Genomic DNA, 25,172 nt, shown 5'->3' with positions numbered 1-25,172 from the left:
CTCCCCAAACCCACAGTGTCAGCTGACATCATTGCAACCGCACGCATTGCAGGGACATCAAAATGGCAGGACCATGAGATAAAGTGTGAATTTGTCGGGAAAGCCAATCCCAAACACAGAGAATGAACTGAACTGCGACTTGTAAATGAACCTTCAGAGTTGATGAAATACTCAAGTATTTTCACTCCATTTTTCCCACAAACAAAAGTCTTTAACCATTCTAAACAAATAAATTATCTTTAATATTTCAATAGTTTGCATCTGTAGTTTAAAGTGTTACCACAGTCCACTCACATAGTTTTTCTGGGTATGAAATCAAAGTAAATTTGTTAGTAGCGATTTAAATCAATGCAAATACTTCTGCAAGTGGCCGGTACGCAGGACATGGTGTGCAACGCTGAGGGTGTGTTTTGCTGCACAACCATGCATCTTCCTAGACTCATATGCACACAGCGCTCCAAGGATAAACCCCACTAACCAACCAGCCGTTATCCAAGACCGCCGTCAAGAGAACTCCTTCAATTTACAAAATGGGATGTTACCTCATCTTTGAGAAATCAAATAGTAGAACTCCTTCACAGAAGGATAATCCAAGCTCCTGTCTGGTTGTCACAAGTGATTATAGGCAGCGAGATTTAATGCTCAAAGGGCAGCCACAAATTTTCAGACGTGGTGGTACTCAGATACCCTAGAAGCATATTTTGTTGTGTTCAAGAACAGGAGAGGAAATTGCAAAACACCAACAGAACAGATTTAAGATCTTGGTTCAAACTGTACTTATCAAAAGGAGCCGTACAAAAGTTTATGCCAAAGTGGAATGCTGCCCAAATTGTCTAAATAAATTAGTTGTTGCAACAAGGCAGCTCGCGTTTCTTGTGAAGCCACTGAGGATCCTCGCGCTGATGCTGTGCCCACTGGTACTTTTTTCCTCCAAAAATTTTCAATTTATACATCTTTTGACGCAGCCAACATTGCTCTCACTTTGGCCATGAGATCCTACATGACAGGAAAAGAAGAACAATTAATGTTGTGCATTGCTTTATTCCCCAGTGTCACGATGCATCGCAGCTTGGCTTGGCAGCAGCTCTACCCAAGACCACAAGAAATTGCAGAGACTTGTGGATGTAGCCCAGTTCATCACACTGACCACACTCCCCATCATTGACTCCATCTACACTTCACACTTCCTCAGTCAAAGACTTGTCCCACCCCGGTCATTCCTTCTTCTCCCTGCTCCTGTCCGGCAGAAGGTACAGAAGCTTGAGAGCGCGCACCATCAGACTCCTCTGATTTCAGGCTTCTGAACGATCCTTCTATAAGCTAGGGTACTGTCCGATTCACCTCTAACCCATTGCGGACATTGGACTTTGTCTGTGGAACTGAAGCGCGACAATGCTGAGAACTATATTCTGCACTCTGTATCTTCCCCTTTGCTCTACCCTTTGAAATCAGTTCTAGTTGACCTGATTGTATCTATGTCTGATCTGTCTGGATAACAAGTAAAACAAAGCTTTTCACTGGACCTTGGTAAAGGTGAGAATAATGAAGCTATACCTAAAGCAAACCGTCCAAAGACATTGAAATACTTTTGAGGTAGTGACACTGTGGCCATGTAGGAAATGCAACCCTTCCATGGCTGATGGAGCCACAATGTAGTTTGCAGGTACAATGCTCGACAGAATTTCAATATCCCTTCTTGTATATTTCTGATATTTATCATAATGTGATCATAATCATCAGGCAAGGACTGCAGTGCTTCCCACTAAATGTACACCTCACCTTTAACCTTTACACTTCCAGATATAAATAAATAGTCCTTATAAAGACTGCCGAGAACTATACTCTGTATCTTCCCCTTTGCTCTGCTGGATTGTACTGGAGTTGGAACCAATTTTATTTTTGTGCAGTATATCTGATCTGATTGGAAAGCCTTTCACTGAGAGTAATCCACCCAAACCTAGACAAAGGTGAGGATAAGGAGTGCAGTCCACAACACCAGCGACAGATGAGCAATACCGGGCAGGCTTGCTCGCAGTCATTCATACCAAAAATATCTGCCACAATAGTTACTATTACATTTCATACCTGAGTTATTTTACTCTGCACTGTTAGAAGTTCTGCCGATACTGTTTCATCCTTTTCCTGTGAGCCACCCCTACAGATGAGACAAAATTATGGTCTATTGGCACTATTATCACTTACATGCAATATGTTTAATGCATTTGTAGCAAGAATCTACAACATAAATTCTGCATTGCCGTTACATCCAAACATTGTTCAATATCTTTAATCCCATCTTGTTATTTCTTACATATCTATGAACTATAAACGGTCAGCTCTACCATGTTAGCCAAGTAATGGCAAGGAAACTAAAAATATCAATGTTACAAGCAGCACAGGAATGCATCACAGATAAAAGCTGTTGTGAAACTTAAGGGAACAGGTCAATTTGAGTTGAGTTCACAATCTGTGCTTTGTTCTCATGCTGTTACAACGGGTCATTTTGCTGGCTACTTGCTATTCACACTTATACAATGTACTGCCGTGATAGTGTCAGCAAAACCACTTTTAGAACATCGGCAACTTTAACTTGCCAGCCAAGCACGGCGGCTTTGCCTGATTATATACTTGTAATTGAAACTACTTGGCCTGGAGTAAAAGACAAATTGGGTAGTTATACTTTGCTAGCTTTGGGTAAAGTCATTAGTTGATTACAAAAAAAAAAAAACAACACTTTAGAATCAATTCTTTAGTTCATTAATTGAAAAAAACTAAATGGAACCAAAAACTCTAAAATTAAACTATTCATTAGCTGCATAACTAAACTGAATTGCTATACGGAAACACAATGATAAGAGGCAATGATAGGTTTGAGCGGCCTAAAAGATGTAACTTAGAAAAACGGCTACATTACTACATGAGGGAAAAAACATAACATGTGGCCTAACATTCTTTCAGTATGGGGAAAATATTTTAAAATATATTCATCTTACTGTGAGACAATCATAATTCAATCTATTTTTTAATGCAACTTGGATTAAGGACAACACACATATTTAGCTGGTCAAGCCTGTTTAAATTTTAAATCAACACTATTTCATTTGAACCGTTTATTATCCAAGGCTGTTGTAGGGTAAAGTTCTGCTGCTGCTGCTGCACACCCTGCGTGACACCTCCTCAGCTTTTTCCAAGCCCCACTAACTTTGAGTCGACTAATTACTAATCACGTCTGTTATCAGGAAAGTTAGTGACGTACCTTTGGCAAGGTCTTCTCCATTCTTCAAATGAAGTTATCCTTCACATACCAATGAACAAGCCCAGTCGGATAGAGGGGGAAGCAAAAACACAGGGACAATGTCCCTTTACAATCAGATATCACGGCCAACTGGCCCTCCCAACCTTTACATCCTAATTCTGCCCTGCAACATACCTTAGTTGTTTGCAAACTAAGGATCTGGTGGCAATGCAGCTGAAATCAGCTCATTAATTACTGGTTTTAATTTTGTTTATGAAAAAGCACAAGCCCATACTCCCAGATCAGGGGGACAAAGGAGGAAGGGGGCAAGGTGTAGCCGGAGGATAAGCAATTAACAAAATAATTGAGACTCTACCAGAGGTAGGCTAACTTATTTATTTATTTCATTATCCTCCATGAACAAACAAATTGTGACCTAAAAAGACTCCTTTCAAAGCGAGTCCCGTGTGGTGCTGAATGTGCCATCTTCAACACTTGGTTTTGGGCTTGAGATCTGGTAGGTAGGTGCACTTTATCGCTTCAATACTCCCCTCCATTACTGAGGCAGCAACACTTAAAGTGCTTTTTCAGAATTCCAGCAGCGCTCAGAATAGATAATGACTGTAAAAGGCTACCCTTCATTTGGGATGAGGGAATGGATAAACTTGAATCATTTGGGCAGCATCAAGAGAGTTCAGGAAAGGTCTGGTCTCCGTCAACCTCACTAGAGTTCTACATCGCCATTCCTCAAGTGTAATGAATTCGATGATTCAAAACATGAGTGCGACAAAGTTTCCAGTCTCAAACCGGGACTCCAGCTACAAACATAGATCTGTGAGGTGGCCTGGCTACTAATTATCTTTTCATAAAATGTAAATTAAATGAATAGTCACTCAATGAATGGGTGAAAGATAAAAAGAATTTTCCACTGCAGCTGTTTACGCTGGTATGGAGGCAGCTTTGATTCTGCAAAGTCAAACATCCCTGAATAATGGGAATATTGTAAGTGGAGGGTCACCGTTTTCAGCTGAAGGGCATTGTAACTTCCACCACGTCAAGAGATGCGCTTTGTGCTGCTCTTTTCTAATATATGTACCATCAGCAATGGACGCAGAAGTCATCTCAATTCAGGGAACTGATCTTTGTCATTGGGAAAGTAAAATGCAAGCATTGTTCTTGGACTGAACTAGAGTTAGAATCTGACCCTTGTGATGGGTGGGAAATCAATACAGCTTTCTCTTCCCTCACCTTCTAGTGTGGGGGCAGGCGGCTGGTAAAGGATAGTACGGGGTAAACAAAGCTCTTACAACATTCTCCTTCAAAGGGAAGGGAAGACTTGGGAATTGTTGTTGAACAGGAGTCATGCTGAACTAAGTATTAATTAGCAATACTTGTTAATTAATACAAATACTGTATTAATGCAAATCAAGTACTGTATTAATGATGGAGAAAACTAAGTTTTATCATTTCTGCACAATTTTTTGATGATATTGGCGGGTAAACATAGAAAATAGGTGGAGTAGGCCATTCTGCCCTTCGAGCCAGCACTGCCATTCGATATGATCATGGCTGATCATCCAGAATCATTACCCGTTCCTGCTTTCTCCCCATATCCCTTGATTCCGTTGGCCCAAGGAGCTAAATCTAACTCGAGTGCCGTTAGGTAAATGGGGAAAGGTAGCCCAACCCAATGAAAGTGTTCTAACAGAAAGGCCTATATGGAAACCGTCAATTAGCTTCTCCACCGTTGCCCACCACCAGTCAGCAACATGTGCTAGTCACCTGGCTGTCAGTGACAGTCTGCCTGCACTGGGAAACACTAGTCACCCGCAGCACCAGGCTCAATGCTACTAGGCACGCATCATCTGAGGAGCAAAGCAAGCTTGAAATTTCGCTTCAGGATTGCACATCAAACAATGCTGCTATCAACTCAGCGGGACACTGGAGAGAAGGAATGGGTGACGTTTCGGGTAAGAAGGATCTCGTCCCCAAAAACGTCACCCATTCCTTCTCTCCAGAGATGCTGCCTGTCCCGCTGAGTTACTCCAGCTTTTAGTGTCTATCTTCAGCTTGTGGGAAGACACATCTGCTGTTACTTTCCTACACAATGCTGCTGTTAATATCACGGTATGATACAGTGAAATATCTGAAAGAACCAGGGTGGATCAAGGACACCAAAACACATCATCGCCACTATCAACTGGGAACTGTGCATGCTGGCTCAGACAATGCCATTCCCCACACTCCACAACTATATAAACGGAATTCTTCCAGGGTTTCATTCTGATCAAGTGTCTATCACTTTGACACTAAGGTAATGTATGGTGTCCAACTATTCTTATCCAAAGAGCCTGTGGGGAGGGCACCTATTCCTTCTCTCCAGAGATGCAGTCTGACCCGCTGAGTTACTCCAGCTTTGTGTCTATCTTCAGCTTGTGGGAAGACACTGCATTCTTCCATCTGGTCAAACCTTGCCCTGCACCTAAGCAACATGGTTCTTCTTCTGTGTGGACACAAGGAACTGCAAATGTTGGAATCTTGAGCAAAACACAAAGTGTTGGAGCAACCCAGCGGGTCAGACAGCTTCTGTGGAGGGAGAGGGACAGACATTTTGTGTTGGGTCCCTTCTTCAGACGTGACTATCCCCTCCACAGAAGCTGCTTGACCCGCTGAGTACCGCCAGCGCTTTGTGTTTTGCTCTCTTTCTGTCTTGCTGCTTTCGTCAACTTCACTATACCTGGAAATGTGCCAAGGATTGCAGTCAGTATAAGTAATTAGACTGAATTACTTCTATATGTAATTAGTGGTATAAACAGATAACCCAGTGTAATTAATTTGCTTCACATTTTCCAACCTAAGACGGGAATGCTCCAAGCTGGCAATGAGAACCACTTCTGTGTGTAGCAAGCTGCCCAAGCACATTAAGCTCAAAACTACACTCTCACTAGTGCAAACATCTCACACACGCTGCTGAAACTATGAAGGAACAGACCACAAATATCCCTTTCCAAATCTCTGGGGTCAAAAGTATGACACAAATTAACAAGTCCTGTGCATTGTATTTTAGACCAGACTGGTCTGTAACATGAAAAAAATTTAAATTCACCTGGCAGGTTTCATTGAACCGTGCCAGTGGAGCTGGGATTTTTTAATATTGGCCATTCAGAGAGATTGCTACATGATCTTAGACCCTAATTTAGTGGGTATTGGAGTTATTTGGAAAATTCCCTTCAGTCGGGCTACCAGGGCTAGTAAAACATCGAGGGGCAAATTTGCAGCTAACACAACTTTTTTTTTGACCGTACAAGGCAAATAATATAAAAGGCAGTTTAGTAATGATGCACATCCATGTTATAGGGGGGGGGGGGGGGGGGGGATAATAGATCTTGATGCTGCAACCATGCCAAAAATGCTTCATTTGACCACAGGTTTGGCTCTGCTGATTAAAATTGACGTGAACATAAATTGGCTGCAGTCTGCTCCTTCACCAACCAGTGTGGGAAAGATGATCCCAAATGGTTGATGTTGATGTTGGACCAGTAGATTTAGAGTCAGTCCACTGTACCATAGTAGTTGGCAGAAATGGCGCAGGGGACTTCTCAAGCCCTAGACCTGCTTTGTTCCCAAGACCCATCACGGTCAAACTTCTGGGAGTGCTTCTTGAGCTTTTAGAGATATTTTTCCCACAATGATGAGGTCTCCCTGGGCTCACTCATGGCATGTTATGTTTGGTGCTGAACAGGCTGGCATTCCTCAATATCTCTGTGTCGATGTCTGACATCCAATCTTCTACAGTCTCTTTCCAAGTTCTGAGTCTTTCTTTCTAGGTTATCCCTGAACAGTTGGCAGTGGGTACAGGATGATAAGTTGAGTCCGGTGAGAAAGCAGATGGGACAGTGGTCATAGTGGGCAGAAATCAGGAAGGTCCAGTGACACGCACAGCATATTAAGTCACATCAAGCTGACTTGAGTGTCTTGCAATAGATCAGGGTGCAGAGGGAAGACCCCAAAATCAATGGATCTACTGATCTATGTATCCAAGGATAATAGAACACGTGGTCAACTACTGTGTTGCCAGGATGCAGCACCCATGGTCAGTCATGACCGAGAGGTCAACTACTGTAACAATGGCACTCCCACATAAAGAGAATCAAGGATAGTGTGTCACCGGAACATCACAGACATCTTCTGCCCCCCTGCCCCACTTTGTCCCCACTACATGTACATAACGGCTATTGTCACAACATTACATAGGAAATTACAATTTCTCAATCCCTGTGTAAAATGTCTTGATGCCACCAGATCCAATGGTTATACTAATGGACTGGTTGACACCAGGTGAGCAGTAGAAGCTGACTGGATACCGGCTATGTCCAATGTGGTACTGAGACTGGCTCAGTGAATTTGGCTTGTGTAGAATGTTGCCATTTCTTGCTTTCCCATCAGTTTTAGAATGATACAACCTCTTTATTGGACTGTGCAACTTTTGGAAAGACTTCACACATGAATATTATTATTTTTAAACAGTTGTATCACACTGAACAGTTGAAGTAAAGAAGCTCCAATCTTTGTAATTAATATAAAAGTTCCCTATTCTTACAATACTGTTCCTGTGCTCAGACACTGACATAACCTGTATCTGCAGACAGCAGTTCAAGAGCAAGAAGTAGTACATCATACATCTAAACAGCAAGGCACAGTTAACGACTTTACCATATGGGATGTCCAGCTCCAAGCGATCATGCAGGAGCCAGCAAGTGAACAAACTCATGTCAAAGGGTTGGACACCTCAAAGTGAACAGAGGCAGTAAAACCGCACCCATTCCCAACACAAGCGTGAGATGTATGAGATCCTGGTCATGGGTAGGGGTAGGACTACAACAGCAATGTCAATACACATTAGGGGCAGCACAGTGTACACATTAGGGCACAGTGTACACAATACACACAGTGACACAGCTAGTAGAGCTGCGTGCATCCAGTCTTGCACCTTCTCCCTGTGACAGCGTGGGTATCCTGTGGGTGCTCTGGTTTCCTCCCACATCCCAAAGATGTGTGGGTTTGCAGGTTAGTATGAAGGGGGAGGATAACATAGAACTAGCGTGAATAGGTGATTCATGGATAGCAGGGACTCAATGGGCAGAAGGGCCCGTCTCTATGTTGTATAACTAAACGAAACAAGGACCACCGGTCAGAACTATTAACCAACACCCCAAGATTTTCACATTATGTCGATACGTTCCAGCTTTTTTTCTTTTGTAATGAAAATTCTAAAAAAACCTGTGTGGTGTAAATACAATTTAAAAATAAATAATCTTATTATTATTATTCAGTTATTTTCATTTCCCAGTGTAAAACGCTTGACAATATGGGCTATCAATGTTTATATTTTAATTCAGGAAAGCAGCCTTGCCAACAACACATATTGTGTGTCAGTTATCTTGTAGTATCCACTGTAAAGCTGTTTACCCCTGGGACAATGTTTCATCATGTGGAAAGCAAGGGCTCTGATGTTTAACACTGGTTGGTGGCAAGCTTGGGATTTTAAAAGCTAAATGCTGCTGACACAGATAATGCTACATTAGCCCCCATCTCCCAGCAGCAGATGAAGCAATGCCACTTCAGAGAGGAACAGCTAGGTGTCTGCTGTTGGGAGGAACAAAGGCAAAAATAAGAAGCATGCTGCTGGCCCACTCTTCTATTAATAACGTACCATACAGGAGCCATATTGGATATATAATGTTTGTACAGTCTCAACACCCAAACCAAACCATGCAATAGTGGTAGAGAATACAGATAAACTCAGCCGACTGAGAGACCACACCACAGCACACAGAGCTAGACACACAATGCTGAGGAGACAGACTCAAGGCCGGCCCCAAGTTTCCAACGTCCGTCCCTTTACTTGCTATCCACACTTTTCCAGAGCAGCTGAATGCAATCTCTAGGAACACACACACCACCTTATCTTCTGACTGGGCCCAGTGCAGCCAATTGACCTCAACAACTGAAGTTCACGGCTCTTTCCCCATCTCCTGTTCTGCCTCTGCATGTGTACCTCTCCTTCATTCATTCCATGACTTCCTATTTTGCGCGTGCGTGAGGGTTTTGGGGTAATTTTGAGCACTTCTGGTTTCCACTTTAGATCTTACAATCTGCTCATCTCAAACATGTCACAATTCTGAAGCAAGGCCATCCAGCTACAACAGCAGCTCCCATTCAAAGCATGATGACTAGTCCTTTTGGACTAGTTTAATGCATTTGGCTTAACAAAATAACTTGAAACACAAAAAACTATTTTATCAAAAAGCAAATTAACCACATGGATTGGGAGATATGATTTTATCTACATGTCATTGGCTTTGCAATGCATCAAATTAATCCTTTTTATTCCTCAAGGAACCTTGTAGTTGGTTAAAATGACATTACAATTTCTTCAGATAAATCAAATTCACAGAATGATTTTAAGAGCAAGTTAAAATTTTGGTTGTGAAATTGGCCACTCCACATGCAAATAGAAAAAGCAATCACTGGCAGATCATGGATCCTTCTGGTGACAAATTAGGATTCAACAATCTAATAGTATTAAAAAAGACATATCCCTTATATCAGTGGTTCTTAACCTGGGGGTCGGGGAACCATTTGGGGTTTTACCGGGGGTCATAAAAAACATATCCACATACTGTATGTTGTTGACGTATGCACGTAGGTATGCCACAAAGGTTAAGAACCACTGCCTTGTATGGTTGTCATTTGTAGCCACTCCACCAGCTTCAGTTTGTAGCTGTTAAACACCCCAAAAGCTGCTTTAAATCCGTTGAGGTGAGGCTAACTTGACTTGGTGTTGGTAAATTATTCAGGCAGCAGATTGGGCATGGAAATGAGGGCACGTGAGTAACAGCAATAATATAATTACATTCCACTTGATCTTGGTTAATATGTTCCTGCAAAATCAATTCCAAGACCAATCAAGTGTAGCCTTAAAAGTGTTACATTTAATATTGAAATTAACAACTGGGAAAAAAAATGCAAGTATGTATGAGAGAAAACTGAGAATGTTTAAGGATGTACTCAGGCAGAAAGTGAGAATGGAATAGACACAGGTTGGTCACATTGATTTGAGAATTAAGGGACAAATGTTTAGGGGTAACATGAGGGGGAACTTCTTTACTCAGAGAGTGGTAGCTGTGTGAAATGAGCTTCCAGTGGAAGTGGTGGAGGGAGGTTCGATTTTATCATTTAAAAATAAATTGGATAGGTATATGGACAGGAAAAGAATGGAGGGTTATGGTCTGAGTGCAGGTAGATGGGACTAAGGGAGAATAAGTGTTCGGCACGGACTAGAAGGGCCGAGATGGCCTGTTTCCGTGTTGTAATTGTTATATGGTTTATTCAAGGCACACAGCTAAACAGACTAAAGAAGGGTCCTATCCATGTTTTCCAGATGCTGCCTGACCTGCTGAGTTACTCCAGCACTCTGTGAAACGTCACCTATCCATGTTCTCCACAGATGCTGCCTGACCCGCTGAGTTACTCCAGCACTCTGTGAAACGTCACCTATCCATGTTCTCCACAGATGCTGCCTGACCCGCTGAGTTACTCCAGCACTCTGTGAAACGTCACCTATCCATGTTCTCCACAGATGCTGCCTGACCCGCTGAGTTACTCCAGCACTCTGTGAAACGTCACCTATCCATGTTCTCCACAGATGCTGCCTGACCCGCTGAGTTACTCCAGCACTCTGTGAAAGTGCCTCTTATTCTACAGTTAAACCCAGTTACAAGAAATGTGTGTACACAAGCTCTGAGTGAGATCAGGAATCAAATGCACTCATTGCTTGCTGTAATGTAGTTGATAATTGGAGTTGCAATGACATGGAAACAAGTCCACATGTTTTGTAAAAATAAGTATGCCTGACAATGTCAGGCAACAGTTCCAGAAGGAGATGATGTCTAATCACTCTCCTTGATCCCAGTGTTTCTGAAAACATGTCATATTTTCTTCAATGAACATCCTGACTCATGATTCTGGTCAAATGATGATGTGGGAGTATGTTAGAGATGGATATGTACAAGCTGGGAGAGTAAAATGTCTTGATGAAAGGTAATCCATATGAAATGCTAACTCCATTTCTCACTGCACAGTTTGCCCAACCCACTGAGTGCAGTGGCTTTTTGTGTTTTAAATTCAGTTTTCTGCCAGGATGGAGGGATGCGTTTAGCAAAGTATTGAACATTAATTATGGGCGTTCTATGAAATTCTAATCTACATAAGCAACCCAAATTTGGGTGTGCACTACATGTTGGTCACATTTGCAATCAACACTGAACAAGGTTGGACAAATTTGATGAAGCAGCCAAGCATTTGGAGCAAATATGTACTCCAGTGAGTGGAAAAAGAATAGCTTGATTCCAAAATATAGAGGCAAGGAACTGAATTATGCTGGTTTACAAAAATAAAAGACACAAAGTGCTGGAGTAATTCAGTGGGTCAGACAGCATCTCTGGAGAACATGGATAGGCGACCCGTCCCAATATGTCCCAGCCCAGAACGTCCCTATCCACATTTCCCACAGCAGCTTCCTGACTCGCTGAGTTACCCCAACATTGTGCGTCTATTTTAACTAAATTTCGAGGCTTTACAAGAATTGTCTGGGCCAGACTGCATGACACAGTGCTGAACCCGATTGGGGAGAGTCAAAGAATGAAGATTCTGACAGTACAAAGCAGCAGATTAGACTTGTATTTTATGGACCCAATTTGCTATTTCAGAACAGGCAGAGCTGCTCAGCTGTGCTAGCTTTAACCCAATTAACTGGGTGAAAACATGAGTCTCCTGAGCACGGGTTGCATCCACTCCAGTTAAATGTCTGTCAGTGGATGCCTGCACTGGACTCTGTTAATAGGGGAGCACCAAGAACAATTCTCAGGAGCCCAACAAATCAATGGGAAGAAACACTCAACGCACACAGTAAATTGGGGTCACTTTCTCCTTTATTTGATTCATTCAGTTGATTCAAATACAGTGAATTGTTCTGAATTGTATACATTTTTTTCAAGTGCTTAGATTTTTATTTTAGCCCCGAAAATCCTTTTTTTCCAAATTTTGTTTTAACAGGCTTTGTGATCGATCAAATGATGAGATGGGCAGAGCAATGGCAGATTGAATTTAATTGTAATAACTGCCAGGTGATGTAGTTTGGAAGCACTGACACATACACAATTAATGGCCGTGGGGAGTTGAGGATCTTGCTGAACAAGTCCAAGGTTCTCTCTAGCTGGTAGAACAGGTAGATGGGGCGGCACGGTGGAACAGCGGTAGAGTTGCTGCCTGACACTGCTGCTTACAGCGCCAGAGACCCGGGTTCCACCCTGGCTACTGCTGCGTGGCTATACGGAGTTTGTACATTCTCCCCGTAACCTGCATAGGTTTTCTCCGAGAACCTTGGTTTCCTCCCACACTCCAAAGACGTACAAGTTTGTAGGTTAATTGGCTTGGTGTCAATGTTAAAACTATCCCTAGTGTAGGATAGTGTTAATGTGCAGGGATCGCTGGTCAGTGCGGACTCGGTGGGCCGAAGGGCCTGTTACCGTGCTGTGTCTCTAAACAAGGTAGTGGAACAGGTAGATCAAGTGGTGGAATAGGTAGATAAGGTGGTGTAAGTAGCATACAGTTTACCTGCCGCTTTCATTAGTCAGAGCACAGCATATACGAGCAGGAGGAATGATTATGGTGCAACTTCAAACATAAATGAGTTTGGCTCACTGCTAGAGTATTGTACACAGTAGCGGTCACTGCACTAAAGGGAGGACTTGATTACACTGGAGAGAGGTCAGAAATTAAGAGCAGCATTGTTAGGGGAGACAATAAGAAACCTTTCTTGATAACAGAAGTATCCAAAACCAGAGGGCATAGGTTTCGGGTCAGGGAGGGATAAAGGGATTTGAAGATTACTTTCACCCAGGTGATTTGATCTGGAGACACAATGACATAGACACAAAAAGCTGAAGTAACTCAGCAGGTCTGACAGCATCTTTGGAGGATGTTTCGGGTCGACATCCTTCTTCAGACTGCTTCAGAACTCACTGCGTAAGTGGCTGATGGAAGCAGGGACTCGCAGAATATTCATGAACTACCCAGACCGCCACTTGAGGTGCCATGGAACTGAAGCTACAGACTATATGATGGGAACTGGCATTAGTACAGATAGGCACCTGACTGGGGGTATGGACTTGGTGGGCTCAAGCTAAAGGACCATCCATCAGGCTCTGTGATTTTCTAAAATGTTCCAATTTAAAACATTGTTTTAAGTGAATGGAGCACAGAGCAGGGTCTTTAAAACTATTTTGCAAGTAGGACATGTTAACCTGGCTCAGAAAGGACAAGCACTGGCCCCTCGGATCAGACGGGAGCCAACCTGCGGTGGAAGGATGGCAGCTGGGAGCGTGAAAGAGCAGTCCAATGGCTGACCCCTGGCAAGCTCCGACATCTCACACATCATTCATTAGCACAATGGCCACAACACCAGGCAGGAACAATGTTGGCAAGTAAAGTAGACAAAGTCATTCCTCAGGTAGAAGTCAGAACACAGGGATGGCTGCCACTACATGTTTTTTGAAATAGAGTTTGTTTTAATTTAAAATTTGGCAGACTCTAGAAAGAAGGAAACATAGAAAGTTGGAGGGATGAGATGAATGGGAATGTGCAATCAGATCAGTGTTAGAACAGCATGGAAACGGCCCAACTCTTCCCTGCCCAACGAGCTACTCCCAATTGCTTTTCCCACCAATCCTTTCCTATCCATGTACTTGTCCAAATGTCTTGTTACAGTACCTGCCTCAACTACCTCCTCTGGCAGCTTCATCCACACACCACCATCCTGTGTGGAAAAAGTTGCCCCTCACATCCTTTTTAATCTTCTTTCCAGGTGTGGCATGTGGAGAAAAACAACATTTCGAGAGCTTACTATTTTTGTATAATAGACAATAGGTGCAGGAGTTGGTCATTCGGCCCTTCGAGCCTGCACTGCCATTCACGGTAATCATCTACAATCAGTACCCCGTTCCTACCTTCTCCCCATATCCCTTGACTCCTTTATCTTTATGAGCTATCTCTAAATCTCTCTTGAAAGCATCCAGAGAATTGGCCCCCACTGCAAAGAATTCCACAGATTCACAACTCTCTGGGTGAAAAAGCTTTTCCCCATCTTCGTTCTAAATGGCTTAACCCTTACTCTTAAACTGTGACCCCCTCCCCCGGTTCTGGATTGTTAAGCACTGTGTGTTCAATAAAACTCATGTTCTTTAACCTTGAAGCAGTCTGTGCATTGCTAGAAACATTCCAATTAATACAAGACAAATAATATTACAAAGAATTAGTCCTTGAAGGACTCACGAACAAGATAATTCAAGATCAGATGCTGACACTGCCAACAAAGGATAAACCAAGCACTGTGATAATGGATGCCAAATTCAACCAATGCACATAAATACCAGAATAACCACGTTTTGGTATCTGAATATAAAATCCTCTAAACTTTAACCAGTTTTATTAACTTTGTAATCATGCAGGGCTAGAATACTAAATAAACAATGGAGATTAAATGTTAGCTTGTCAGAAAAAGATAGAAACTATTTCCAGCCTGATAAAAAGACAATTTCACGGCAAGGCTCCAGGTACAACAGAGACATGGACCACATCATTAATAGGACTCCTGTATAGCACCAGACTCCAAGGGCCCATATTCTTGTGCTTTTTTCCTGTTTTTTTTTAATAAACAATTTATTATTTTACACCTAGAGAGTTATCACTCAGGAATATTCAAAGTATTAAAAAAAATTTAAACCCATCTCATGGAAATGATTAAAATTGTGAATGTGATTAATTGGGGAATCAATTCTGAATTAGTTTTCATCCTAATCAAGCAGATGGAAGAATACGGTCAGCTTTCAGTGTAACACGAGGAGGAGCCCATCTGTGAAGCGCTGACAGGTCTACCTGTCCACCTCAGGAGCTTTAACAAGTGACAGAAAGAACATCAGGCCTGCTTACTTTGTACATTGTTTGTCATTCATCAGCTGCGATACTTACAAACATATCTTAAGTAATATGGCGAAATGAATATGTAGCTTATGCATAACGACTATGAAAGGACATTACCTTGAATGATCCTGACTGGAATCTCTGCTTTCTGCTGGTGACAAACTAGTCGAATGTGCAGAACTTCTTGTTGAAGACTTCATGCTGGATTTTTTTGGTGATAAAGACCTCGAACGCGAACGTAAAGGTTTTTCTTTTAACTTCGGATGAGATTTTGAACTCTTTTTCTTCTTCTTCTCATATGGAGACCTTTCAAGATGTAATTTAGGAAATAAATTTATGAGTAAGGTGTCTTTGAAATAAAGTCTTCTGCACAGTTTATAAAAAAGTTATAATTTTGAATTAATTGGTAAGTTTATCCCGAACATTCAAACTTTCCACACCATCATTAAAATATGTTCAGAGAGTGCTTTGTATTCTAAAGTTTCTTGTGGTTCAAGTTGTGGGCTTGTGACCCAACGCAGAGAGCTTCATCATGGGTCATTCATTGTTAGGCCCCCCCTGTAGATCTGGGCTCCCTGGCCCAGTATATCAAACCAAGCATCACAAACCTAGGGGTTAAAGTGGACCCTGAGCTTAAATTTGACAGTCAGATCAAGGCTGTTGTTAAATCAAGCTTTTTCCATTTGAGGCAGCTGGCCAAAATAAAGCCAATTCTGTCAAGGCAGCACTTTGAGACGGTAATCCACGCCTTTGTTACCACTCGGCTGGATTACTGCAATGCACTGTATGTGGGGGTTAGTGGGTCCTCCATCGCCCGTCTCCAGATGGTACAGAATGCAGCTGTACGTCTTTTAACTGGCACACGTAAACATGAGCACATTTCGCACATTTTAGCCTCACTCCACTGGTTGCCTATTCATTAGGATCCATTTTAAAATTCTTTTATTTGCTTTTAAATCCCTAAATGGTCTTGCCCCGCCCTACCTATCTGAGCTTCTACACCCTTATACACCCGCCCGCTCTCTCAGGTCAGATAATCAGCTGCTCCTGAGTGGGCCTAAAACTAAGCGGAAGCTCAGAGGGGACCGTGCCTTTGCTGTGTCGGCACCCAAATTATGGAACGATCTGCCTCTCCACATTAAACAGGCCTCTTCTCTGTCTGTTTTTAAATCACTTCTTAAAACCCATCTCTTCTCCGTGGCCTTTGATACCCAGTAAGATGTCGACTTTATTTGCTTGATTTAGTTTCTTATTTTGATTGCTTTATTGCATGGTTATTATTTTTACTCATGTTTTATGTCTTTTGATTTATTGTTGTATTTCATATGTGATTTATGCGCCTTATGTGAGCTGTTATGTTATGTTCTGTTATGTTGTCTGTTTATGATGTCTTGTTTGTTCTTCTGTACAGCACTTTGGTCAACATTGGTTGTCTTAAAGTGCTTAACAAATAAAGTTGGATTGGATTGGATTGGGTACCTTCCCCACTGTGCCACTTTTCAGTTGAGGTATAACTAAGGCTCCAGTGCTCTCCTGGGTAGACATAATTTTGCTGCTTAAAGAGGATGTGAGCATATTTACTTGTGCAGCAAAATCAAAAATCACATTGACTGGTCCCAGTGCACTCCTGTATATCGGCGAGACCAAGCGCAGGCTCGGCGATCGTTTCGCTGAACACCTCCGCAAAGTCCGCCTAAACCCACCTGATCTCCCGGTTGCTCAACACTAACTCCCCCTCCCATTCCCACACTGATCTTTCTGTCCGGGGCCTCCTCCATTGTCAGAGTGAGGCCCAGCGCAAATTGGAGGAACAGCACCTCATACTTCGCTTGGGCAGTTTACACCCCAGCGGCATGAACATTGACTTCTCTAACTTCAAGTAGCCCTTGCTCTCCCTCTCTATCCCAGTCTTACTGTCTCTGTCCTGCCCACTCCCCTGACATCAGTCTGAAGAAGGGTCTCGACCCGAAACGTCACCCATTCCTTTTCTCCAGATATGCTGCTTGTCCTGCTGAGTTTCTCCAGCAGTCCAAATCTGAGGAAGGACATTATTGCCATAGAGGGAGTGCAGAGAAGGTTCACCAGACTGATTCCTGGGATGTCAGGACTGTCTTATGAAGAAAGACTGGATAGACTTGGTTTATACTCTCTAGAATTTAGGAGATTGAGAGGGGATCTTATAGAAACTTACAAAATTCTTAAGGGGTTGGACAGGCTAGATGCAGGAAGATTGCTCCCGATGTTGGGGAAGTCCAGGACAAGGGGTCACAGCTTAAGGATAAGGGGGAAATCCTTTAAAACCGAGATGAGAAGAACTTTTTTCACACAGAGAGTGGTGAATCTCTGGAACTCTCTGCCACAGAGGGTAGTCGAGGCCAGTTCATTGGCTATATTTAAGAGGGAGTTAGATGTGGCCCTTGTGGCTAAGGGGATCAGAGGGTATGGAGAGAAGGCAGGTACGGGATACTGAGTTGGATGATCAGCCATGATCATATTGAATGGCGGTGCAGGCTCGAAGGGCCGAATGGCCTACTCCTGCACCTAATTTCTATGTTTCTATGTTTGTGTCTATCTTCGATTTAAACCAGCATCTGCAGTTCTTTCCTACACACTTTGACTGGTTGTTTGTCTGATAGCTGTTGGAAGCACCTGGCTGAGTACCATCAATACGACTGGTTCTTTCTCATGGTCCCAGTCACATTAAATGAAGATTCCTGGCCAGTGTCACCGAGTTTTGCAAGTGTCTAAAACCCCACTGGCTGCAGTCAACAAAGCACCAGCCACTAACCCACATGTTTACAGTGGAGTTGAGCTCTGACTGTCTGACCCAGTGGAAACATGAAAATCAACAAGCAGGACAATAGAGAAGAGCCCATGACCCATCCAGAAGAGCAACCAATCATTGGACTTTCTTCCCCATTTAATTTCTACCATCTATGCTTTTCACAGACCGCACTCCTTAAGCCGGGTCTTCCTGCCATTAGCTCCTCCTCCTTCCCTCCTTCCATGTCTCGGTATTTGCACCCATGAATCTTTAATTAATTACCACTCTCTTGAGAGGTCTTCAACCTGAAACTTTACTATTTTTACATAGGGTGGCACAGCGGGTAGAGTTGCTGCCTCCCAGCGCCAGTGACCCGGGTTCGATCCTGACTACGGGTGCTGTCTGTACGGAGTTTGTACATTCTCCCCGTGACCTGCGTGGGTTTTCTCCGGGTGCTCCGGTTTCCTCCCACACTCCAAAGACGTGCAGGTTTGTAGACCAATTGGTCTGGTATTAATGTAAATTGTCCTTAGTGTGTGTGTAGGATGACTCCAGGTGATTTGAAGAGTCTGTTTCTGCACTGTAACTCTAAGCTAAACTAAAAATCTTTTCTTTCTCCACAGCTCATTCCCTGCAACATTCCTTTTGGAATAACCAAACACACTCACCTTATGAAGAATTAATTCTAAACCAAAATGATTAAAAGTGCTGAATGCATCAAGGCCATCTCAATCATATGAACTCATGTTAACTGTGAAATGATTTACAAGAGGCCATTTAAATACAGATCTCAACTTAGTGCTTAATGTGAGCAGTGTTGTGTTTCAATACAACATTGCTGTATAAATATATCCGTGCAGCTTTTTTCTCAGTTCTTTTGTACAAATATTTGTGGTCAGGTTTTTTTAAGTGTTAAATGTCACATTATTTGCTATTCGGATTTTGCAACTCAGAGCACCGAAGATAATGCTGCTCTTTAAGTAGTTCAAGGATTTTCTTTTAGATTGCTGGTATAAAGCACTAAGCTGAAGCGATTGAGAGACAGTTAGATATAAAGTTCTTTCCGAAATAAATCTGAGGGCAACTGGAAAGAATGTGATGGAAGTACAAATGTGAATTTAAATTGATAAAAGCAAAAGAACTACAGATATCCCTTCAAAGCCTTCATTATAGGTAAGGTGGAAAAGTGATTATATGGATGATCAGCAGTTGTACTTGTATCCATATTCGACAGCTTAACAACAAATGTTATGCTCTTACACAAATGATGAATAAAATGGCTTTTCATACACAAAGCAGATTAGCTCATGAAGAATAGGAAAAATATATTACATTTAAATTTCAAGAGGTCTGATATATCTTAATTATCTCATAGAGCAACCACATTTGGCTTCATTGGCACAAAGAATATGGGGAGAAGGCAGGAATGGGGTACTAATTGTGGATGATCAGCCATGATCCTATTGAATGGCAGTGCTGGCTCAAAGGGCCGAATGGCCTACTCCTGCACCTATTGTCTATGTTTTTATGTTTCATACTCCATCATTTATATCATCTCCTGAATCAAACGTGATGGTTGCAAAGGCATTGTTCAGATATTCATGTTGTTAAACACCACAAGGAAATGCTTTACTTTGGGAACTAAAGAATAAACTTAAAGCCCTGTCCCACTGTATGAGTTCATTCAAAGAGTTCTCCCGAGTTTGCCCCGATTCGAACTCGGAGAATTACCGTAATGGCCGCTCGTCGGTACTCGGGGCTCTCGTGGACATTTTTCAACATGTTGAAAAATCTTCACAAGTCTTCCCGAGCTTACCGCATTTCCCGAGTACCTGCCGTTAGCGTTAGGAGCCACTAAGAGACGTCCCCGAGCTCAGACGTACCCGCTACGTACATTCTACGTGCTTACCACGAGTTTGATTTTTTTTTTAAACTCGGGAGAGCTCTTGAATTACCTCGTACAGTGGGACAGGGTCATTAACAGTATCAATGAAATGTATAACATGAATATATGTGGTTACAATTAGTACTTATTGCAGACAATGGCAATGGGCTTGAAGCAGGGAGGCAACATAGCCTTGTAGTCTTGTCAGTGAGGGCTACTACATCAATAACATGTAAAGCCATCCTTCACGGGAGATGCAGTGTAACACCTAGAGAGGAGCAACAGAATCACTCCCAATAGGAAGCCCCCATCTCCAATGTTTCCTGAACTCTTCCACCCTTCCCACGACCACATTGCCTCATTCCAAGCTATGACCAGGTTGTTAATCTCCCCACAATTTTTCTGTGCCTGATGTCTTTGGTTGGAAACATGGTTCAGATATAACTGCACAATTTACCAATTAAAACAAATTAAATTAAAACACAGCCGACTTTCTTTCCACAAAGCTGAATATATACTAAATCTGGCAACTTTTGTCGATGTCTCTGTGATTTAGAAGTTTCACATTTAACAGGTTTTCACCTGACCAGATCACTGTACAAGTCAAGTACTGACTCGAAAATTCCATTATTTTTCTCATTCACCTTATTGAAGTCAACATCCAAATTGATGCTTCAACTCCATTACAGGAAAATTATGTTGCCTGTTTTATTGCCACATACAGAACACTAAGATACGATATCCTTTCGCTTGTTGGCATACAAACCAGGCATTAACAACCTTTATTGTCTATCTATAATTGTGTGGGCTATTAGGAGTTAAGAATAGAACTGGTCTTCTTCTTCTTCTTGCGTATGGTGTGCACAGCCTAAAGTTGTAGGACAACTTGTTCTATTTGATCTTATTTGATTGTGCACGCCGGGTTGATTGCATTCGTCGAAACAGGGTGGACCACATGAAGGTTGCAATCTACCACCCCAATAGAACAGGTTAGTCCAGGGAGATATGAAGAAAGACTGGATAGACTTGGCTTATACTCGCTAGAATTTAGGAGATTGAGAGGGGATCTTATAGAAACGTACAAAATTCTTATGGGGTTGGACAGGCTAGATGCAGGAAGATTGTTCCCGATGTTGGGGAAGTCCAGGACAAGGGGTCACAGCTTAAGGATAAGGGGGAAATCCTTTAGGACCGAGATGAGAAGAAACTTTTTCACACAGAGAGTGGTGAATCTCTGGAACTCTCTGCCACAGAGGGTAGTTGAAGCCAGTTCATTGGCTATATTTAAGAGGGAGTTAGATGTGGCCCTTGTGGCTAAAGGGATCAGAGGGTATGGAGAGAAGGCAGGTACGGGATACTGAGTTGGATGATCAGCCATGATCATATTGAATGGCGGTGCAGGCTCGAAGGGCCGAATGGCCTACTCCTGCACCTAATTTCTATGTATCTATGTATCTATGACAGATTCTACACAAACACAAAAAGCTGGAGTAACTCAGCGGGTCAGGCAGCATCTGTGGAGAACATGGATAGGTGACGTTTCACAGAGTGCTGGAGTAACTCAGCGGGTCAGGCAGCATCTGTGGAGAACATGGATAGGTGACGTTTCACAGAGTGCTGGAGTAACTCAGCGGGTCAGGCAGCATCTGTGGAGAACATGGATAGGTGACGTTTCACAGAGTGCTGGAGTAACTCAGCGGGTCAGGCAGCATCTGTGGAGAACATGGATAGGTGACGTTTCACAGAGTGCTGGAGTAACTCAGCGGGTCAGGCAGCATCTGTGGAGAACATGGATAGGTGACGTTTCACAGAGTGCTGGAGTAACTCAGCGGGTCAGGCAGCATCTGTGGAGAACATGGATAGGTGACGTTTCACAGAGTGCTGGAGTAACTCAGCGGGTCAGGCAGCATCTGTGGAGAACATGGATAGGTGACGTTTCACAGAGTGCTGGAGTAACTCAGCGGGTCAGGCAGCATCTGTGGAGAAAATAAACAGATGACGTTTCGGGTCCGTACCCACTCAGATTCCATAGTTGCACTTCTTCAGTCTGAAGAAAGGTCTCGACCCGAAAGGTCACCCATTCCTTCTCTCCAGAGATGCTGCCTGTCCCGCTGAGTTACTCCAGCATTTTGTGTCTATCTTCAGAGTTGCACTAATCATTATTCCCTTTATCCTGTATCTGTACACTGTGGACGGCTTGATTGTAATCATGTGGTCTTTCTGCTCACTGCCCAGCAGGCAACAAACAAGCATGAAACAAAAAAACGTGACAATAAACTAAATTAAGTTGCTGTAGAGGTTATGTCCACAAATATGGGTATTATGCATTCAACTGAGCTGTAAATGATTATCATTCCAATAAACCAGCTGCATACAAATACCCCTTTTAAGTTCTGATTATGCCTATTCGCCTCCAATTATAACTAAGTTCAGCTTTTTAAGCTAAACCTTGCAATCTAATTCCAAAAATTCAGTGTTGTTAAAAGGCAAAAAGCAAAGGTTATCCTTGTAATACATGTTGATTAGTGTGGGTGTCACTGGCAGGGCCATCATGTATTGTCAATCTCAAACCGTTATTGATCTGTGGCTTGCGGGGCCATTTCTGAGGGCAGTTAATTGCCCACCCTGTTACTGTACATCAAGAGGCACACAAAATACAAGAATGAGCAAGGCTGGCAGGTCCCCATCTCCAAAGGATATTAGTGAATTGGTTTCACAAGTTCTCAAATTGTAGGAGTAGAAATCGGCCATTCGGCCCATTGAGTCTACGCTGCCATTCAATCATGGCTAATCTCTGCCTCCTAATCCCATTTTTCTGCCTTCTCATCATAACCATTGACACACGTTCTAATCAAGAATGTGTCTATCAAAATATCCACTGACTTGGCTTCCACAGCCCTCTGTGGCAATGAGTTCCACAGATTAATTAATCCTCTGACTAAAGTTCCTCCTCACCTCCTTTCTAAAAGAGCTCCCTTTAATTCTGAGGCTGTGACCTCTGGTCCAAGACTCCCACCAATGGAAACATCCTTTCCACATCCACTCTATCCAAGCCTTTCATTATTTTATAAGTTTCAATGATGTCCCCCCTCAACCTTCTAAACTCCAGTGAGTACAGGCCCAGTGCTGTCAAACCCTCATCATAGGATAACCTACTCATTCCATGGGATCATTCTTGTAAACCTCCTCTGGACCCTCTCCAAAGCCAGCACATCCTTCCTCAGATATGGGGCCCAAATTTGCTCACAGCACTCCAAGTGCAGCGCCTTATAGAGCCACAGCTCTACACAATCCCGTGAGTTCACACAATCCTGCAAGTTTATGGCTACCATCGCTGATATTAAATTGAATCTCCGCAGCTTCTCTGGTTGGATTGAAACCAGCATCTCTGATCACCAGAGCTTGGAACTGCCAACTCAGTCATCTATACAGTGTGCCACCATGCCCCACTTGCAAGCTAAATTCACACGTGCCTTGCTAACACAACCAGCAGGTTTACTCATCTGAAGGGAATGAGATTAGAAGCTTTTACAAGTAGCTTAATGGAGTGCATTGCCATAATTGTGGCGATACAACTAATGCTATTAATAGACATGCTCTCAGATAAAACGATAAAGTGGTCTCTCTAGACAACACCTTCTCAGGGGAATAAGGACAGGCCATAAATACTGACATGGCCAGCAATGTACCAATACATTTCCCTTCATCAGAACAGAAAGACGTTTCATTGAACTGAAATGTTAATTGCTTCCCCAAACGTGAATGCTGCCTGATCCACTGAGAACTTCCAAGATTGTTCTCTTTACATTCTCAGCATCCACAGTATTACAGTATGGACGGATCTGCCATGTGGGAAACATACCTTGATCGCTTTCTGGCACCTATATCTGAGCTGTTACCGACTCGATAAGCTGTAGGGACGTTTCGGTCTCTATCCCTCTCCTCGCGCCGTCTTTCTGATGACTGAACTCTTCGCCCATGAGGCGATCTTGATCTACATCCAAAGAAAACAAAGATTTATTCAGTAAAGCGGTGCTTAGTTAATGACATCTCCGTCTTTGGCTTGCAGCTTTCTGAGCCCTCTCCGGGCACAGACTGGAGAAGCTGCTGTTGTTTTTCATTGCAACCCTGAGGGTAGAAAGGGAGACAATGCCTACAGCCTCAGCATTGTAGTCAGAGTTGCTCAGCGCAGAAGGCAAGCCCATCATGTCCTCGCTGACCACTGCACCTGCCTGAATTAATGCCTTTTACCCTCCTTTATTCACAGCTTTGAAATCATGAGGAGTCTAGCTGGGATAGAGAGTGCATGTGTCCCCAGGATGGAAGAGGCAGAAACCAGAGAAATATAATAACAATAACAGGCAAAAGGACTGAAAGTATCAGGTTTCAAGTAGTGAGTGGGGAATGATGGAAGCAGATTCACTTGTGGCACCTGGATAAAAATGTGAAAACTTTTGCAGCATCAGGAAGGATTAGAGGGAACATGGGCCAAACGTAGTTTAGATGGGGCATCTTGGGTCAGCATGGATGAGATGGACCAAAGGGCCCATTTTCTGTTTTGTGACTGTAAGGTGGGGGGAAAAGGAGATGTACAAGAAGAGCTCAAAGTGTTAGAGGTCTAACCAGAAATGAATAAAAGGATCTGCTTTCACAGGAGGACCAGAGGTCACAGATTCAAAAAACAATTGGTGAGGAACTGAACGTGACCCAATGAAAAGGTCTGTCAGACAGCAAGTAATTATAAAGTGGAATTCATATCCTGAAACACCATGAGCTGGGCAGTCTCCATCCGAGCTGTAACAGTGCCAAAGATTCAGATAACTACACAACACATTAACAACACAAAAAGCACCGAATCTAAGCAGCAAAAACAAGAGCCCTGGCAGCTTTTAACGTTGGGCAAAAAGCGAGAATGGGGCCTCAGCGAGCAGTCTTTCTTTCACACAAAAGACAGAGGAAACCTGGGAAGCTCTCCGTCAATAAACTGTTGAAACCAGAAATCAAATAGAAAACATCTAAATTGAGATCAATGCTGCATTGATATGAACGTACAGTAAAGGTTACAGTTGCCTCTAGGAACAAGGGAAGCAGGCAAATCAATAATGTTCTAATTGAATGGTGGGAAAGGCTTGAGGAGCTGAATGGCCTTTCTATATCCCTGTATGTGCCTACAGCTAATAGACTTTTAATATATTGTGGCTGAAGTACAAATAAAATGAATGCCTGCACAGCACACCACATAATTT

The 25,172-nt window shown here is 42.8% G+C and overlaps 1 protein-coding gene across 7 annotated transcripts in view; it reads right to left on the bottom strand.

The window, feature by feature from the left end:
• Positions 1–221: 221 nt before the first annotated feature.
• The window catches only part of LOC116987673 (splicing factor SWAP), a 110,416-nt gene continuing 85,465 nt past the window's right edge, over positions 222–25,172 (bottom strand). For 5 of the 7 annotated variants that reach the window (XM_033043914.1, XM_033043913.1, XM_033043920.1 and 2 more), the window contains 5 exons: positions 23,789–23,920; positions 15,395–15,583; positions 3,257–3,295; positions 2,086–2,155; positions 222–996 (listed from right to left, as the gene is read on the bottom strand). In XM_033043914.1, coding sequence (XP_032899805.1) covers positions 946–996; positions 2,086–2,155; positions 3,257–3,295; positions 15,395–15,583; positions 23,789–23,920 — 481 coding nt within the window. In that variant the 3' untranslated portion in view covers positions 222–945. Of the gene's footprint in view, positions 997–2,085; positions 2,156–3,256; positions 3,296–5,883; positions 7,070–15,394; positions 15,584–23,788; positions 23,921–25,172 lie in introns of those variants that run through there. The other 2 variants (XM_033043915.1, XM_033043917.1) reach the window with 2 other exon arrangements.

Source organism: Amblyraja radiata, chromosome 25 (genome assembly GCF_010909765.2).
Source record: "Amblyraja radiata isolate CabotCenter1 chromosome 25, sAmbRad1.1.pri, whole genome shotgun sequence".
Taxonomy (NCBI): domain Eukaryota; kingdom Metazoa; phylum Chordata; class Chondrichthyes; order Rajiformes; family Rajidae; genus Amblyraja; species Amblyraja radiata.
This window is presented reverse-complemented; position numbering and strand designations above follow the sequence as displayed.